The sequence below is a fragment of the Parus major genome, chromosome 3, assembly GCF_001522545.3.
Source record: "Parus major isolate Abel chromosome 3, Parus_major1.1, whole genome shotgun sequence".
NCBI lineage: Eukaryota > Metazoa > Chordata > Aves > Passeriformes > Paridae > Parus > Parus major.
Window position 1 is genome coordinate 83,099,754 of NC_031770.1, and position 17,699 is coordinate 83,117,452.

Here is a 17,699-nt window from a genome sequence, read left to right on the forward strand (position 1 = left end):
ATCACCTGGCCTGCTGCTAAAGCACTTTAATGGATTCCAGTACCCTAATTCTTGGAGGAAGGAGGGGGTGTATATATGTGGCCCGGGAGTGGGAGAAGGAAAACCGCCCTGAGCAGGGGCTCTGCTCTTCTGCAGTCACTTCCTTGTGAGGGAAATTCCTGCCACGTATTTCCCCGGCTGCTACACACACGGCCCAGCCGAGGAGGCCTGAGCTCACTGCCTGCGACATGGTCACTCTGCTCCCAAAACAGCTCCCAGACCTTGTCTGACAGCAGCCAGCTCCGGGCCAGTGTCACCGAGCCAGCCGTGTCACCTGCCGCCTGGCCAAAGTCTCCCGAGATGGAGTGGGACAAGGACAAACCCTGGCTGAAGTGCCAGCTCAGCACTGGCAGGCACAGCAGCCCTTCCACTTGTGACTCCACAACTCCTGTACACGTGTGACACAGGCCACCACCCGGTCATGCACGGCAATTTTCAAGTTAAACCGCAGTAGATGGCAAGGGAAGAAACTGGTCACGAGGCTGTTGTCACCTCCCCTCTCTTCTTGCTGCCCTGTAAAGCAGAGTGAGCTCATTTCCCACCTGGCTCTGTGCCTGCTCTTCCGTAAACCACATTCAGCATTAAATCGCTTGCAACAAGAACGGTGTGTGCTTATCCGGCCCCAGCAGTGCCCGAAAATGTCCCTCCTGGGGCTTGTGCTGGGAGCTGCAGCTGGACAGGAACACCTTCTTCACCCTTCACTCATTCCACCTCGGTCTCCACCGCAGCCCCAGCTTCTGCTGAGCCGTGCTCCTCCCGGGAGCCCTTTGCAGCCCACACCGGTGGCTCTGCTGAGCCATGCTGTAGGGGCACCGATAGGGAAGCTGAGACCTGTTCAGAGCTAGGATGTACCTGTTCAGAGCTGTTCACCCCAAGGAGACACCACAGGCTGTCAAAACATCCAGTCTTAGGTCTGCAAAGAGGTGAAGAAGGTGCAGCCTCCAGCTTTCAGGATAGAAGGTTTGCCAATACTGCATTCCTTGGCACAGAGGTCAAGGTCCAGGCACCAGGTGTGGCCACCACACAGTGGTGAGTACAGAGTCAGAGATGCTCTAGTGGGGATCCACATCAGTCTCCTCCCTCAGAGCTACACTTGAAATGTTAAATCTGCACAGCAGTTTAGAAAGGAGACAAAAGCACAATTTGTTTCCCCAAAGCATCACTGTCAGTAAAATAACAGATTAAGAATCAGTCCTTTTTTCTCTGCCCTTTACATAAGAGCAATTGCCAAGCAAGTCTCCCATCTCCCATCTGAATGCCTGGACACCACTAATTTTAATCAAAGGAGGGGAAAGACAACTTTTATTTCTTGGTAGTGCCATGAAGTCAAGACAAAAGATGGAAACAACACCCTGGAAGGACTCTGAGCAGCATCAGCCATGGTCTGATGGGAAAAACTGAGGGGACCTCCTCGATGGAAACAGCATCTCCACAGGGATAGTAGATCCTCTCTGCATCCACTGCATGACATCCTGAGATACCTGTCACTGCATGAGCAACACAGCCTGGGCAGTATGGTCAGCAAAGCTGGTAACCCCTGGGTATCTAAAACCACTGCTGTGAAGACTGTTACTTAACAAAGTACAAGGGCAATGCACAACTAGGAGACACATTGGGCTTGCCAAGGGCCAGCCAAGTGGGGGACTAAGACAATCAGCCAGTACTGCACCATTGCAAACATCCCAGCAGTACTGAGACCATCAAAGGTTGCAGCTTTTAGTGTCTCCTAGCATAAAATGTCTTTCCATTTTTCTCTTGCTTTTGCCTCCCAGGCAGAAATAAAGGTGAAGAAACTGCTCAGTTCAAGTACCATATGAAATGAAAACTAGAGTAGGGAAGGAAAAGAAGTTGTCTTAAAAAAATCTGGGATAAGATAGAGTGGTAGACACCTGATGAAAAAGTGCTGATGACCAGGCATGTGTGTTCTGCAGGAGGGAAAGAGAGATGCACACATCGAAGCAGGGAACACAAGGACAGTTGGTATGTGCAACAAGTTAGGTCAACCTCACCACACCTCCTTCCTCCCTGCCTGCCTGGTGACAACAAGGATTACAGGACAACAAAGTGCCATTCATTACTGCACAGACAAGGAAAAGCAAGCAGACATCCATGTTAAGAGCAGACTCCTCCACTTCTGCCTTTCCCATCCTGTTGGTCCTAGTGAGGCCACAGACCTGGGAGGGTCTAAGCTCACTTTGTCTTCATGTAAAAACCAAACCTTAGGCCTTGCAGAAAATACCCAGTGGTTAGAAACCAGATGGCACAAGGTGTCCCTCCTATTTGCCCATGCTACTCAAGCAGATTATTTAGCCTTTCTGTGTTTGGTTTTATTACCAAAATGAATAGAACTACTTGCAGCAATTTCTTTTCCTGGTAAAACTCTTCTCAAACAAGAAGTGTTCAACAAGCACAAAATACTGTGGCAAGCTCTGTACACATGAAACCAATACCTGAGGGACAGACAGTCCTCAAACTTGTGCACATGCCAGGTTTTCCATTTCAGCAAATATGGACATCATTAACCTACATATGTGAACAGAGGAGACCCTGTCTTAACAAGGGAACTCACCAGTGGCCAAAGACCCACTTCACACTGCAACAGAAAGAGCAGTTGTTAACAGATCTGCTGGGAGCAATGCACTTATGACTTCAGTGTCCCCTGAACTTAACTCCTTCCCACTCCTTAGATCACAGCTGTGCATTATGAAATTGTTAAAGGTAAGAAAACTCCCCTCCTTCTGCTCTTCCCTTGGCACTGGTGCAGCCCAGCTCAGTGGAATCACCCTTTCATTTATGCTGCATGTGTGAGACCAGAAGCACAGAAAAATTTAGCACACAAACCTAAAGAAAGAGCTTCCTTTTGTAGCAAGGTGTGAGGTACTTGCCTCTGAAGACACACATTACTGAAAGCTAAACAGTCCTGTCAAATGACTGCTGACAAGAACTAGGAAATGGACTTTTGAGACTGCATAATGAAATTAAAAGCGAAGATTTAGGGTTCCTTTGGATTCACATAGCTGGAATTCCACAAGCACCATACCTGGAGCCCAAGTTACACCACAGAAAGCATAACTGCCTTTCTTATGCTGAACTTATGGCTTGCAAGGTTGAAGCAAATCTTTGAACCAGGCATAGAAGGATAACAGGCCACAGATATAAAGGAGCAGATAGATGTTAGCTTTTCTGAGCCATTCTGACACAAAATGACCTATAGATCACATGTCTAAAGCTCTTCCACACAAGCCAGTGGACAGTGACAGGTAAGTGCTTCAGGCAGGTTGGATAATGCCCCAAACTGCAAACTCTGCTCATCCTCCTGCTGCATGACAGGGTGTCTGCCAACAAAAGGGATTTGCTCTGACTCCTTTCTCTGGACAGGAGAGTAACCCTCACCCAGAGTAAATATGCCAGAGAAATTTCCAGAATCATAATTTCCAAATGACAGATACATATATGTGGGCCATGGTTAGACTCAATGACCTTATGGGTCTTTTCCAACCTGTAAGATTCTCTGATTTTACTGTATCAAAATGCATTCTGAAGCCAGAGGACATTCAGAAATGAGACCAGCACCAGAAACCGCTGCCTGAGTCAAGCAAGGATTTGGTAGGTGCAGAGCAACAGCTTAAATTCCATGTGTCTCGCTGGTAAATAATCAACTGTGCATTTGATCCAATTGACTTGGATCTCACTCATATCCAAGTTCTATTCCTGACAGTTGCAGGACCAGTGCTGATGAGAATCCCACTCTCCCAGCCCACGGCATATTAGACAGAGCTTCACAGTGCCCAGGCTGAGGTCCATGGGGCAGGATCCCCCATGTTCCCCACCCTCCTCAGCACCCAGCCATGTCCAGCTGCCTCCCCCAGCTCTGTAGTGAATCTCAGCCCACCTTACCTGTGGGAACTGTGATCCAATGAACTAGCGGGGCCCTGCTGAAAGCTAAGTGGTAACAGAGCTCTTCATAAAGTTTCAAGATAACCTTTATTTATTTTAAAAGAGAAAAACACCTGCAGGATGTGGTGCTTACATTCAGTCTCATATATAAATTTAAATATTTAAACTTCTTTCTAATTTAAATGTGGCACACGTTTCCATAGCCAAGTGTCTCCTCCTGGGTGACACCACACCGAGACACCAGCTTGTGCATAGTCACTGCACAGCTATGAACACAAGTCCTGAACTCAATGGAAAACGCTTTTCAGCTCAAATCTTCTTGTGCTGCCATGGGCTTTGCATGGTCACATTTCTTACTCATTTCTGAAGAACGAAACACTGTCCTTAACAAGATGCAGATTCTGACTATCTGCAGTCTTCCAAATAAATGGAATTTTAAAAGCAGTCCTCCCGTCCCTCCATTGGCATCAGCAAAACCACAGATTGTATTTAGGTTTCTGAGCATTTACTTTGTGCATTCATCCTCTTTGTTCCATGCAGTGATACTGCCACTGGACCCAACTACAACTGCTTTGGATCCAGCCAGCACAGGTGTTATCTGGGAAGAGACTCAGGAGCACAGGGGATCCTGCGACCAAGTCTGGCAGGATCAGTGCCATTCTCTACAAAGGTGTTTTAAGAAACTTTGTCTCCTCTTCAGAAAACTCTGCTGAAATCTGTCTTTGAGAAGTTGCTTTGCCTGAGTACATTTTCCCTGGGAAGTAGTCCCCAGACTGAGGCACCGCTTTTAGCTTCTCTGTCTTCCGGTGACTGGTTTTCACAAACCTCAGCAGGTTAACGATAGCAGCTGGTGTGATTCCAGGGATACGGCTGACCGCTCCAATCTGCACATGGAGACAGGAACGAGTTAACCACCACCAAACCTACACACTGCAGCTACTGAGAAATGAGATCAAAACCCGTGGGTCTTCCTTTCCCTGACTCTTTCACCCCCATGCCCCTTTCTTTCACCGCTGCTCAGCCCTGCTGTGGCTCAACTTCTCACCGTCTGGGGGCGGTTTGAGTCCAGCTTCTCCCGCACCTCTGCGGAGAGTGAGGCATCAATGGCAAAGTAATCCAGGTCGTCTGGCAGCTGGAGCGCCTCATAATGGCGCACTTCTTCCATTTCCTGCTGCTGATTGACCACACACCACTCGTACACAGCTGGGGTGATCAGGGGAACGAGAAAGGCAGATTTAGATAGATACTCACGTGAAACAAGTCACTTGCAAGAAATATCGGAAGCACAAGGAGAAATTCCACTGAGGTAGTCAAAAGTTCCTAAGGAAATTTTCAGCCTCATAGATTATAGAGCCTAATTCCCATCACTGCTTTAGAAGAAGTCATACTCTTTGATTTGTTGCAGGAACTTAGATACATGAGTTGTTTTTACCTTCTCATTTCAACAAAGGATGGTCTATTTGATGGGGCAGTAAGGAGGAGAAAAATCCAAAGAGTGATCTTGCGCACAGAGTGAAACACCAGTGCACAAAAAGGGCTGTGGCTTATGTTAAAAAGTTCACAATCTGATTAGAGTGTTTCATCTCTCTAAGCAGCAATATGAAACACACTAGGAAAACTGCTCTCCCCTTACTGAACAAACATATACAGATCACCACAAGAGAGCCTAATCCTTGTACTCTACCTTCTATTTTCAATCTCTCTGCCAGCTCTCTCCATTCAGCAAGCTTGCCCAGGGGCTCTGGGACAGCTCTTGCCAGAATCTCCATGTTGACATCTTGATATTGAAGGATGTCAAAGGCACTGTGGGGAACAAGAGTAAATATTTATGGTAAAAAGGAATCACATTTGTAAGGCAGATTTACTGCTGTTCCAAGCTTGATTCCCTGCTATCTCCTCTCAGTACACAGAAGAGCTGCTATTGAAGAGACTCCTCACATACATTTACAGCAAAACCAAAGGGACAAGGCAAGGGCACCAAGGAAAACCTTTCAAGAGTCTGTCAACAAGGTCTTAGTCACTGATTCAAAACAATAGAAAATAAAATTTGATATAAAGTATGAGTAAGGGAAATAAGGGCTTTTGTGTACAAGAACAATTGCCACCTGACACCAGCCTGAAATCAACTGCTGCTTTTATCAAGCTTTTAGCAAAGCTGCAACCCACTGCAAAACCATCCCCAGCTGGTGACTCTGAGTAAGGACAGCAAGAACTGTCTGGGCCAGTGAAGCACTCCCTTGCCTTGAGAGCACATGTCAGCACCAGGAAACGTGGAATAGTGAAAACAGCAGTGTCATACTTATTCTACAGACAAACATCAGATGCGTGTCCTCTGAAGGTGGTAAAGTTGGAGTCTTGGAATACTGACTGCTTCAGGAAGGATGCTGTGAAACCACTAGCCAGATGTGCTAAAGCAAGCATAGGTCAAACCAGAAAGCTCCAGGTGTAACCCTTACCTGACAGGTGACCTGCGACTGCTACTTATGGGAGCTTCTGGTAGTAACTGGGACCATTTGGATATGCTGAACTGAAGTGATTTTAGTGTTGCGATCCCATCCGCTAACGCAGCTCTCATCTTAACTGCTTGTTCATATCGCTGCTGTGACACACACCCAGCTTCTTCAAACCCTGCAGGGACAGAGATGGTGTATGAGATAAAGGTCAGATGGTGTACGAGATAAAGCCAGGCAGGGCTGGTCAGTGCAAGAGCTACCACAACAGAAGACCTCTGTGAGTGAGCCTGGCGTCCGCGTTGTCCGGCCGCAGCGACATGCGGAACTCCACGCGGCTGGTGAACATGCGGTAGGGCTCACTGGTGCCCAGCGTGGTGAGGTCATCGATCAGCACTCCCACATAGCCCTCTGTGCGACTGACGGTGAACGGGGGCTTGCCCTGAACCCGCAGACAAGCATTGATCCCAGCAATCACACCCTGCACAGGCAAAACAAACCAAACATCCACAGGTCTCAGCAAAACCAGCAACACATCTGCACCCAAAGGCTCACATGTCAAACCAGGAAAATCACAGAATCACGAGGCTGGAAGAAACCTTCAAGATCATCGAGTCCAACACAGCCCTAACACTTCAACTAGACCATGGCACTGAATGCCATATCCAGTCTTTTTTTAAATACATACAGGGGTGGTGATTCCACCACCTCCCCAGGCAAACCATTGCAGTACTTTATCACCCTTTCTGTAAAAAACTTTTTCCTAATATCCAACCTATATTTCCCTTGGCATAGCTTGGGACTGTGTTTTCTTGTTCTGTCAGCTGCTGCCTGAAGAAAGAGACCAACCCCCACCTGAGCACAACCACCTTTCAGGGAGTTGTAGAGAGTGATAAGGTCACCTCTGAGTCTCCTTTTCTCCAGGCTAAACAACCCCAGCTCCCTCAGTCATTCCTCATAGGGTTTGTGTTCCAAGCCCGTCTACAGCCCTGTTGCCCTCCTCTAAATGCGCTCAAGCTCAATACTGTGCCAGTAATCCAGGCTGTTTCCTTCTTGTGACATTATGAGTGTCTGAAGGGCTTCTTGGCCCTTGCTGATGTGTCTGGAGACAATTCCCATGTTTTCAATTATACCCACTGCAAAGTCTCCATGCTGAAACACTTCACAGGACTTTTGATTACTATTGTTACTGCAGCCTTAGTGATAGCAGCTGCAGATACTTGTACAGATACAAGTAAAAATATCTTACCCAAGTCTGGAATCAGGGTGAGCAACAAAAGTAAGAACATCTCATGAGCACAAAATGGGCCTAGCAAGACTATCACAAAGGCCAAAGTAATATCCCTTTCTGAGTGCTGAATATACAACAGTCAAATTCACCCACCTGAGCTGCAGCTTCTTCATAGCCTGTCGTGCCATTTATCTGGCCTGCAAAGAAGAGGCGCTGAACAAGACGTGACTCGAGAGAAGCAGTCAGTTGTCGGGGGTCTAAGTAGTCATACTGCACCCCATAGCCTGTGACACACACCAAGACAGATGTTACAGGAGAGACTGTCATGGCAATCAGTGGAGCAGAATGGCTTATCAATTCTATGTATGATTTCTGAGCATGCAAAGGAAAAATCACTGCACCCAGGAATTAGTTTTGCTTCATATTTCCTTTGTTTTGCTACGTTCTAAACAAAACCTGGTTTTCATTAACTGGTAAATAAATATAGATAAATAAATAGATTTAAAACTATTCAGCCTCCTCACCTGGCTGTAACATCTTGGCTTTTTCCAAGCCTGGGACAGATTTGATCACCTGCTCCTGGAGCTCAGGTGGCAGTGTCATGGACATGCCTTGGGGGTAAATGATGTTAGACTCCAAGCCTTCGGGCTCCAGCCACACCTGATGTTCTCGGTCTGGGAAGCGCAGAACCTTTGATTCAAGAGAGGGACAGTACCTGCAACAGTAAAGCTATGAGCAGCACCTGACATGGAGAAAAAGTTACTTTCCAGAAGGAAAGCAGGAGAGACCCGCAGCTCCAAACAGATTTCCAGCTCGTCCCCTTGACAACCTTGCATGATGCCACTCACTCACCGTGGGCCCCTGGTTGTCTCCCTGACATGGTTGTTCAGGTGGAGGTTATCGCGGATAATTTGCTGGGCCTTCAGGTTTGTGCGAGTCAGGTAACAGGACAGCTGATCTTCTGGCTGGAAGAGGCCAAATCCTGGCCTAAGTTCATCTGGTCACAACACCATATCCCTACTAAATAACTCTCAGATCTCCAAGACCTTTCCCATGATGGCTGGCTCTCACTTCTGGGAGCAGTCAGCAGCGCTGTCATACCCACTGTACAGACTGAACACAAGTAATCTGAGAGCTTGAGCAACATGCCCAAAACCAGACCGAGAACAGGATGGAACTTTGGAGTCTAGAATTCAACTTCTATCCTGTATACCGTATTCCTAATTATAGGATGGATATTCCCATCAAATCAACATGTTACATCACAGCATTCAAACTGATCACAGGAAAAAAAACTCTGGAGTTAGAAGAGTTAAGTGCTGACCCTACAACTAACAGGCAATTAATGGATTTGGTGAAGAAAAAACAAAATTCTCTCAAGAGAAGGAAAAAAACAAACCTCAAAACTCTGCAATTAACATGAAAAATTTAAAGTCTGGAAAAACTTCACCATATGAAGTAAAGTATTTCACTGATTTTTCTGAAAAAGAGTCAATAGACTCACATTCAAAACAGTGATAATGTAGCACCATAACTCTTTAAAACTGTCAGTGAGTTATATACTAGTTAGCCAAGAGTCTTACGATTTTACATGGTTTTGATTTAGATCTGTGTTGGCTGAGTGTCAGTACAAAATCCTGAGAAATCATCTCACTGCACCTGCAGAAAGGAACTCCACAAACCCATACCCCTAGAGAACTTAAGCAACAGTTGAAGATCAAAATTTAATAAAGAATTGTTTAATGGTTGTCATATAACTCAAGGACTCTAAGCCTACACATCCCAAAATCAATAGCAATTGTCCAACCAGGACAGCAAATTCAATAAAGCACTGTTTAACTGGATAAAACCTGGGTTATCCATTAGAAAAAGACAGGTGAGATGTTCTGGTAGTAATAAAAGAAATAGAATCTGCTTTTTGGATGGACCCCTTCGGAAGTTTCCTCCCAAATTTGCCCTAAACCAGGACAAATACCTATACCATGATGCAATAAATTGGGCAGACTTCTGAGAGTGTCTATAAAAAATCCAGCATGTTACAGCATACATAAATGTCTGAAAATTGTTGTTTCTTTGAACACGCTTAAGGTGAATAAATTCCTGATATATTCTTTCAATTTTGACTCAAAATTATCATTAGGAATGTTTGTCTAACAGCTTTTTGCTGTTAGATTTAAATCTCTTTGTTTCAAAATCTCTCCACATACCAAGGACTTCAGATGATACTACTTTTGCCTCATCCTGATTATAAAAGGTTATTGCAATTCCTATATCCTCTGGCGAAAATTAACTCCTGATACTTAGTCCTGTGATGTTTAGTTACATTATGTAAAAACAGCCAATTTTCCAATATTTTCTTCAGAAAATTGAACCTCTTCTGCTTTCAAGTTACTGTTAACCTGCCACCTCTCAGGTCTGTGGATAAATCTGTCCTTTCTCCTTCCTTGTCAATACTACAAATTATCAACATTTTAACCTTATTCCAGAGCCAAGATAAGAAGCCAGACAGTGTAAATCTCCACAATACAGGCGAAATACAACAAGATTTTGTAAAACCCACTATGTAACAAGCACATGAAGAATAACAGTAGCACCATTATCACACTTCACACAATTCTAACTCCAGAAGTAAAGAAAGTTCAGGTCTCAAGTTGAGAAGTGAGAGTAAAATGGTATTTGTTTTCAAAAGAACACAAGTAACTTCTCCCTTGCATTGAGAGTCCTCAAAAACATAACACCTACAGCACAAATACATTCCAGCTGCCTTTCCCAGGCACTAACTCCCTGGCTGATTATGAGCTCCCAAATTACCTGATTACAATGCTCCCAGAACCACTCCCCACCTGGCTCTATGTGCATTTGATGGGTGCTATCCCACCTTGATCCACACGGCCTGGCTGAGGAAGCTGAAGGGCACTGGAGGGTTGTCAGGTGCCCGTTCCTCCAGACCACTGAAGTCAATCGTGTCCTTGGCAAGTCGGGGCGGTGTCCCAGTCTTCAGCCTGCCCACGGCAAACCCCAGTTTCTCCAGAGTGTGAGCCAGCCCGATGGCTGGCTGGTCCCCCAGCCGCCCCGCCGGGTGCATCTCCAGTCCGATGTGGATCATACCCCTCAGAAACGTACCCGTGGTCAGGACAACACTCCCAGCACGTACTGTGCTCCCATCCCCTGCAACAGCAAGTTTTCAGAGATGTTCACATTTTAGTATCAACAAAGTCCTGGAATCCTGGTGCTTCTGTCTAAACCTAGACAATGCTCAGAGAGGGTTTATCTATCCTCTACTATAAAACAATACCAGAATTTCCATAATAAAAGCATCAATAGTACTAACTACAATAAGCAACACATAGTTTTATCCCTGTATATTTATTATACCTAAACAAGTTACCCCTAACAAAGAAAACCACTCCTGGGAAAAATCCATACCCACACCTTCACTTTGGAAAGCCTGTTTACTAGAACAGCAAGGGGTAATGAAGTACAAGTCTATTATTAATAAGACCCCACGCTCCTATTACACTGAGGGCATCATACGCCTTTTACCAAATAAAATCTCAAAACACAGCATGGTTTTGAGATACAAAATTCAGTATCACTAGCCTGAATAAAATTAACTTAGTTAATGTCCCAGTATACAACCAATCAACGTATTTTTGACATTGTATTACACATATTAACCTGGTTTAGTTCACAGTTTCCCTAAACCAGCTCTATTGGCTAATTCATCTTTTTCACTAATGAATTAGAATTGTAAAGCTCATCTTTCTCATCGGTGAATCAGAAATATTTACCCCAAAGGCTGTCCTTCGGGTGGAGTAACTGAAGGCACTTAGCGAGTTTCTAGCACATACCCAGAACAACTCCTGTGACTTGGCATTTCCCAGGACAGCCTGGTTCTGGCTCTGTCAAGAGAAGATCCTCCACAGACGCCTCACGAACCGTCAACAGAGGTGTGTTAAGGATTTCTTTCTGTCATGAAAGGAGTTACTGCAAAAATCTAGGAAGTTATGAAACACATGGGTAATCCCAAACCCTGCTGATTTCTGAAATTTATAACCCACTTCCATTCTTATCAGGTTATGTGGCAGATGCTCAGTTATGGTACTATACTGATCTATCAGGCAGAAGTTTCCATTCACATAAAGTTTTACCTCAAATAAACTATTTGGTCATGAAGCCTGACCAGTACCTAAAGCACTAGAGAATTTTTTAAACTATGCTGAGGTCCAACAACTTACATTGCATCAAAGTACCAAACAGAAAGATATCTAGGTTCGATCGGTAAATAATGAAAAGCAAAACACAGCCCCTTCCTTGTTACTCCTTAGTGGTGTATCCCGCTCCCAGCACCCAGGAGTGCGCCGGGCGCGGCCCCCTCACCTGCATGTTCTCCTTGTAGAGGCCGCGGTCGATCTGTGCGCGGAGGCCCCACACGGCCGGGCCCTTGCAGCGGTTCAGCACCTTGTAGTGAACGCCGGAGCGGTCGCACACGCGGCCGCACAGCCCGTCCAGGGCGTCCACCTCCCGCATCAGGTGCCCCTTCCCGATGCCGCCGAAGGACGGGTTGCAGGACATTTCCCCTGGGCAATGACACAGGGACACCCTCAGCACGGCCCAAAGGCTGCCATACGGCGACCCCCCCGGCTAAGCGCCGCTCCCCGCGCCGTGGAGACCCGAGGTGCCCGCGGTACCTTCCCCCGCCCACCCCCGGGTGCCCGCGGCGGTACCGATTGTGTCGATCTTGTGCGTGAGCAGCAGCGTGCAGGCCCCGCCGCGAGCGGCGGCCGCCGCCGCCTCCGTGCCCGCATGGCCCCCGCCGATCACCACCACCTCGTAGCGCGGCGCTGCCGCCGCCCCGCCCTCGCTGCCCGCCCGGCGGTGCCCGGGGCGAGGCGCCGGGGGCAGCGGGAGGCGGCGGCAGCCGGCCCGCAGGAACATGGCGGCTGGGCCGGCCCTGCCGGCAGCGGGAGCAGGGGGCCCCCGGGAGCGCCGCCGCGGCTCCTCCGCGTCGGAGCGAGAGGCAGGGCCCGCAGGAGCGGCGAGGCCGGGCGCCTCCCCGCGGCCGCCCGTCCTGTGGCCCCGTGCGGCGGGAAAAGCTGGGCGGTGCCGGTGGCGGGCGGGAGGAGCCGCCCGCGAGCGGGAAAACGCTCCCCGCGGATTGGAGGGAGGCCGCAGCTTGGTTGTTGCTGCCGGAGCTTTCCTGTGTCCGGGCTGAGGTCCGCGACGCGGGACAGCGCCTCGCCTCCGCCCCGCTCGCCAGGTTTCGTTTCCTAGAGGCGGCGCGCTGCCTGGAAGAGGAACTCGCCTGCAGCCAGAGGCGGGAACCCCGTTGCTCGCGGTGCCGCGCTCGCCGTCTTGCGGGTGCGGAGAGGGAAGAGCGGCCATGAGCGCCGCGGGTGGCAGAGGGGCGCGGGCCAGGCGGGGGACGCGTCCCGCAGCTCCGCGGAGCCGGGGCGCGGAGAAGGGCGCAGCCCGGAGCCCCTCGCGGAGCCGCGTCGCGGGTGAAAGCCCGAGCGGCGCCGCGACCCTGCGGGCACCGCGGACGGACGGACCCCCCGCCCGGGGCGGCCGCCCGGCGCGGCGAGCCCCCGCCGCCCGGGAGCCGGCAGCAGAAGGGGCGGCGGGCGGCGCAGAGGCGCTCCCCGCCCCGCGGAGCAAGGCTCCGGCCGCCAGAGCCCCCGCAATCCCGCGGAGCGTCGCGGCCGTGCCCGACGGGGAGGTCGCTGCCCCCGCCCGTCGTCCCCCGCCGGTGGCGGACGCCTTGCGGCTCCGGGAGGTGCTGTCGCGTCTCAGTCTGGCCCGCGAAGACGTGTCCGAGGCGTCGACGCTGGTGAACAGGGTGGTCTTGCACCTGGTCCAGGCCATCCGCGGCAAGGACAGCTGCTTCGGCTCCATCGAGCGGCAGAGCGCCGGCAGCTATTACGAGCGCGTCAAGGTGGGTGCGGGGGCGGCGGCTGCGCTCCCCCGCCGGGCTGCGGCGGCAGGTGGCGGGCACCTTGCACCGGCCGGCCGCGGAGGGCTGCTCTTAGCTGGCCCGTCCCGACGAGTTAAAATTAAGGGTGGGTCTGTGAAGTAACGACAATGCATTACAAAATGATCAATATTCTGCTGAATAGTGTTACGCGCATTCAGTCAGAGACGCTACCTGAAGGACTCGCCCTTGCTCAGCACGCAGGTGAGCCCAGTCTTACATGGTCAGGTATAGCACTGCACAAGAAGCTCTGGGCCAGGTTTTAGTTCAGAGTTTTTTCAAAAAGCAGGAGTTACGCATACAAATTGAAAGAAGGAAAATTTAGAGTAGATAGAAAGCATTTTTTTTACTGTGGGGGTGGTGGGACACTGGTACAGGGTGCCTGAGGAAATTGTGGATGTGCTAAACCTGACACTATTCAAAGATAGGTTGGATAAGGCCTTAAGCAAGCTGGTCTAGTGGAAGGTATCCCTGCCCAGGGCAGGGTGGGACTAGCTATATCTCTAAGGTCCATTCCAGCCCCTTTGCCTTCTGTCATTAACCAGTACCTTATTTTTCCTGGTTCCATCAGACTGAAAGAAAGTCAAACATTGGGACAATTTTTTTTTCCTGTCCAAAACCAGCTTCAGACATAGCAATGCATTTGTTTTCCTCACAGTTGATTCTGATATGCAAAAGGATGACTGAATACAATGTTTATGCATTAATTATTCAGAACAGTTCAAGAATCTTAAAACTGTCTTAAAAAATTAATAAGTTGGAGAGCTGGGAAGTGAGCTGTAAATTGCTATTTTTCACCCCAATGCACAGTAATTTTGCAATACCACAGGAATAAGCTCATATTTCACATTTGACATGATTAGTACAGCAAGGTAGATAAAACCACAACTGGTATAATAATCTCAAGAGAATAAAACCCAAGTTGCACACTGACTGTTGTATTTTCATATTTGCAGATAACTGAACCAAATGAGTTTGACATAATGCTTGTAATGCCTGTTGCAAGGATTCAGCTGGATGAGTCTGATGATACTGGAGCCTATTATTATGTATCATTCAAAAGAAATCCAAAAGAAAAGGGTTGGTCTAAGTTTTTAGAGGAAGATGGAAAATTATCAGCCTTTAAAATGCTTCAAGCACTAAGAGACATTATTAAACAGGAAGTAAAAAACATTAAAGGTCAGTACTGAGAGAGTAAGCTTCACCATAAAGTGCTAAAAATCCAGTTGCACTGTGCGTATGTGTTGCCCTGGTGTTAAGAAGATACATCTTCCTGCCAGTCCTCTGTCTCTGTGCCAATGGAGCTGTGACCCCTCCAGTCCCCAGTATCTCAGCCTGGCTCTTGTGTTTCTAAGAATCACAAATGCATCAGGGGTAACTTGTTACATTATTAACTCCACTATGCATATTTTCTGTATGAAAATAAGAAACATTAAGGGTCCTGTTGCATTTTTGGTATTTCCTAAATGGAATAGGAATGCAATCCTACATTCCTACATCTTGCATCTATCTGGAATATACAAAGAGCCGTTTGCTGAAGTGGTAGCAAAACAGTGAGCTTTCTTTTATACAGTACCTAAGGCTTTTTTATGGATCAGTACAGAAACTGTATCCCAGTTATTTTTATATATATTTTATATAAATATATTAAAATAACCCCTCTTAGGGTTATTTTTTATTTATATTATTTTTTTTTATTATTTATATTATTAAAACTTTCAGAAACATTGTGGCCAGATCTCTTCATGGTGTTTTCAACAGGGAAGCAGTTCAATGAAAAACATTACTATTTTTAATTACTAGACAGTAAATCAAGCAAACACAGTAGTGTTCCCTGTTTCACAGAACTCGTCAACAGGCCTTCTCAATGTTTCAATATCCTGCAGGATAAAGAACCAGTGACAGAACCCAGGTATTTCTTTTGATTGCTTATGAGCTCTATAGTAAAAACTAACATTCTTCAAAAGAAAGGTTTCATTTAACTAATCTATCTAACATGAAATATCACTTTCTTTGTTACTAGATGTGGAAGTCACTGTGGCAAGGAAAAAGGCTGGAAGCCCTGCAATAACTCTTCAGATCAAAAATCCTCCATCAGAAATATCAGTGGACATCATCTTGACTTTGGAGGTTCAGCAGAGCTGGCCTCTCAGCACACAGGGCGGCCTCAAAGTTGAACAGTGGCTGGGAACAAAAGCCAGGAGGGATTTCAGATTTAGATCACTTTATTTAGTAGCCAAGCAAAACAAAAGAGAAAAAGTTCTAAGAGGTACCTCAAATATGGACAATAATAACTTGGGAAATATCTTCTCTACAACTTAATCACTTACAAGTGCCATAGAAAGGTTATCCAGATCATGTTCAGTGTTCCACCTTTGAGACACCACCCTGGATATATCCAGCTCAGACAACTGAGCATCAGATTTGTGGTACTGCTTGTCCTGTACAGAAATGGAAATACAAACCCACTCTGCCAGGCTGTATGCTAACAATTCCTAAGAGCATTATATTAAATCCACTTCAGCCAGACAGATGCATATGAGCCTTGCCTTGAGCTAGCACCGTACTTAACAGCAGCTTGCACTCTTGTAAGGAAATTAGAAGAAAGCTGCTAAAAATGCAGGGAACATCCCTGTACATGGGACTGCATCCACAAATCAGATACTTCTGCAGGAAGCAAACTTTTCTATCAAGATACATTACTTCTCACTGAACTCTGGTATGGCTACAACGTTTTTTCCTCCAGACCACTGTCATATGGAGCCTCCATTAGTTTGCAGAAACATTCTGACTTGTCAATGCATTATGGTAACTGATGATTTCATCAAAAAGATTTCAGCCATTTTGGTGTCTTTTTAATTTGCATGCCCATGTTATCAAAGCCCAGTACAGCAGTCCTGATTTATCTGGCAATTTCTTCCTGTGCAAATTAAATGCAAAGAGTAACTGAGCCTAACAGTGTAATTCATGAAAAGAAGAAAAAGTGATTGCTGGTGTTAAAAACAGGCATTGAGCTATATTAGCAATTATTTTCAGAAGCACGAGCAGAAGAACAAAAAGAAGTACTTTAGAACAGTCATCTTACCTAAGACAAACTCACAAACCTATTACTTGCACAAAGAAAACCCAGAAACCCAGTACAGAAATTAAAAGGTTATGGATTTCTATGAATAATGCAGTTCTCTAAACAATGTTCAGCAAATCCAGCGATGTTCAGAATTAAGCCTAATTTTAAAACCAAACATCTTTAGGAATTTAAAGCATCCAATTAATTATGTTCTATATTAATTACATTCTAATTATCATCATGAAGCAGCTGGGGAATTAAGGAGGAACTAACTGCATTCACTGAATTATGATTTTTTTTTTAGTGGGTGCAAAAAAATTGCTGGTATTTAAGTAAATTACAAAATTGGTGTTTTTTCTAACTACAAAAGCTGATGCTTAGTGCTGTGTAACCATTTAACAGTTGTGTTCTTGACTTCAGGGAACACCTGGCGACTCTCCTTCTCGCATATTGAAAAGGACATGATAAACAATCACGGCAACTCAAAGACATGTTGTGAGTCCGATGGACCAAGATGCTGCAGGTTGGTATTACACAGGAATATTTTACTTTAAGTCTGTGTGAGCTGGGCTAGCACTAATACTGTTTCAGTTTAGCATTGAAGAATTTGATCTAATAGTAATTACTCATAATAGGAAGCGAGAGCCTTTTAGGCATAATTGTTCTACAACAATACAACACTGCATGTGCTTGCTGAATGTCTGACTTTAACCTAATGAAACAATCACATTACTAGTTTACACTCCAGACTTGCCTTAGAATGCAGGAAGATACGACTTGTTAAATTATCTTTCCCAAATTCAGTCCCATTTAGAAAAAACAGCTTTAAAAAGTGAAGATTCCACTTTCTGAGCAAAATTACACTTTATGGATGCTAAATTCTGACAGTGCCTGTACGTATTACAGGCCGTACAGCTTCTCAGGCTGGTCCTGAGAAAACAGTCTGGGAAAGACATAGGAAAGAATTAAAACAATCCTCAGGGACACAAAACAACCTTGCAGGTGTTGTTATGTGTTCCTTGTTTTCCTTGCAGGAGAAAGTCA

At 46.6% G+C, this 17,699-nt stretch overlaps 2 protein-coding genes across 3 annotated transcripts in view; one reads left to right on the forward strand and one right to left on the reverse strand.

Moving 5' to 3' along the window:
* Nucleotides 1–4,004: 4,004 nt before the first annotated feature.
* On the reverse strand, nucleotides 4,005–12,454 carry MTO1 (mitochondrial tRNA translation optimization 1). The gene is made up of 12 exons (XM_015620780.3): nucleotides 12,345–12,454; nucleotides 11,998–12,197; nucleotides 11,469–11,586; nucleotides 10,496–10,785; nucleotides 8,470–8,582; nucleotides 8,142–8,332; nucleotides 7,771–7,901; nucleotides 6,663–6,867; nucleotides 6,393–6,564; nucleotides 5,621–5,739; nucleotides 4,982–5,139; nucleotides 4,005–4,820 (listed from the first exon to the last, which is right to left on the reverse strand). Exons 2-12 carry the CDS (start codon nucleotides 12,190–12,192, stop codon nucleotides 4,599–4,601), a joined length of 1,914 nt encoding a protein of 637 aa, XP_015476266.1. The 5' UTR covers nucleotides 12,193–12,197; nucleotides 12,345–12,454; the 3' UTR covers nucleotides 4,005–4,598.
* A 408-nt stretch (nucleotides 12,455–12,862) lies between these two features.
* The window catches only part of CGAS (cyclic GMP-AMP synthase), a 6,977-nt gene continuing 2,140 nt past the window's right edge, over nucleotides 12,863–17,699 (forward strand). Inside the window, exons 1-4 of one of the 2 annotated variants that reach the window (XM_015620476.3) lie at nucleotides 12,863–13,552; nucleotides 14,545–14,767; nucleotides 15,612–15,857; nucleotides 17,076–17,178. In XM_015620476.3, coding sequence (XP_015475962.1) covers nucleotides 13,001–13,552; nucleotides 14,545–14,767; nucleotides 15,612–15,857; nucleotides 17,076–17,178 — 1,124 coding nt within the window. In that variant the 5' untranslated portion in view covers nucleotides 12,863–13,000. The remainder of the gene's footprint in view (nucleotides 13,553–14,544; nucleotides 14,768–15,611; nucleotides 15,858–17,075; nucleotides 17,179–17,699) is intronic. The other variant, XM_033512960.1, reaches the window with a different exon arrangement.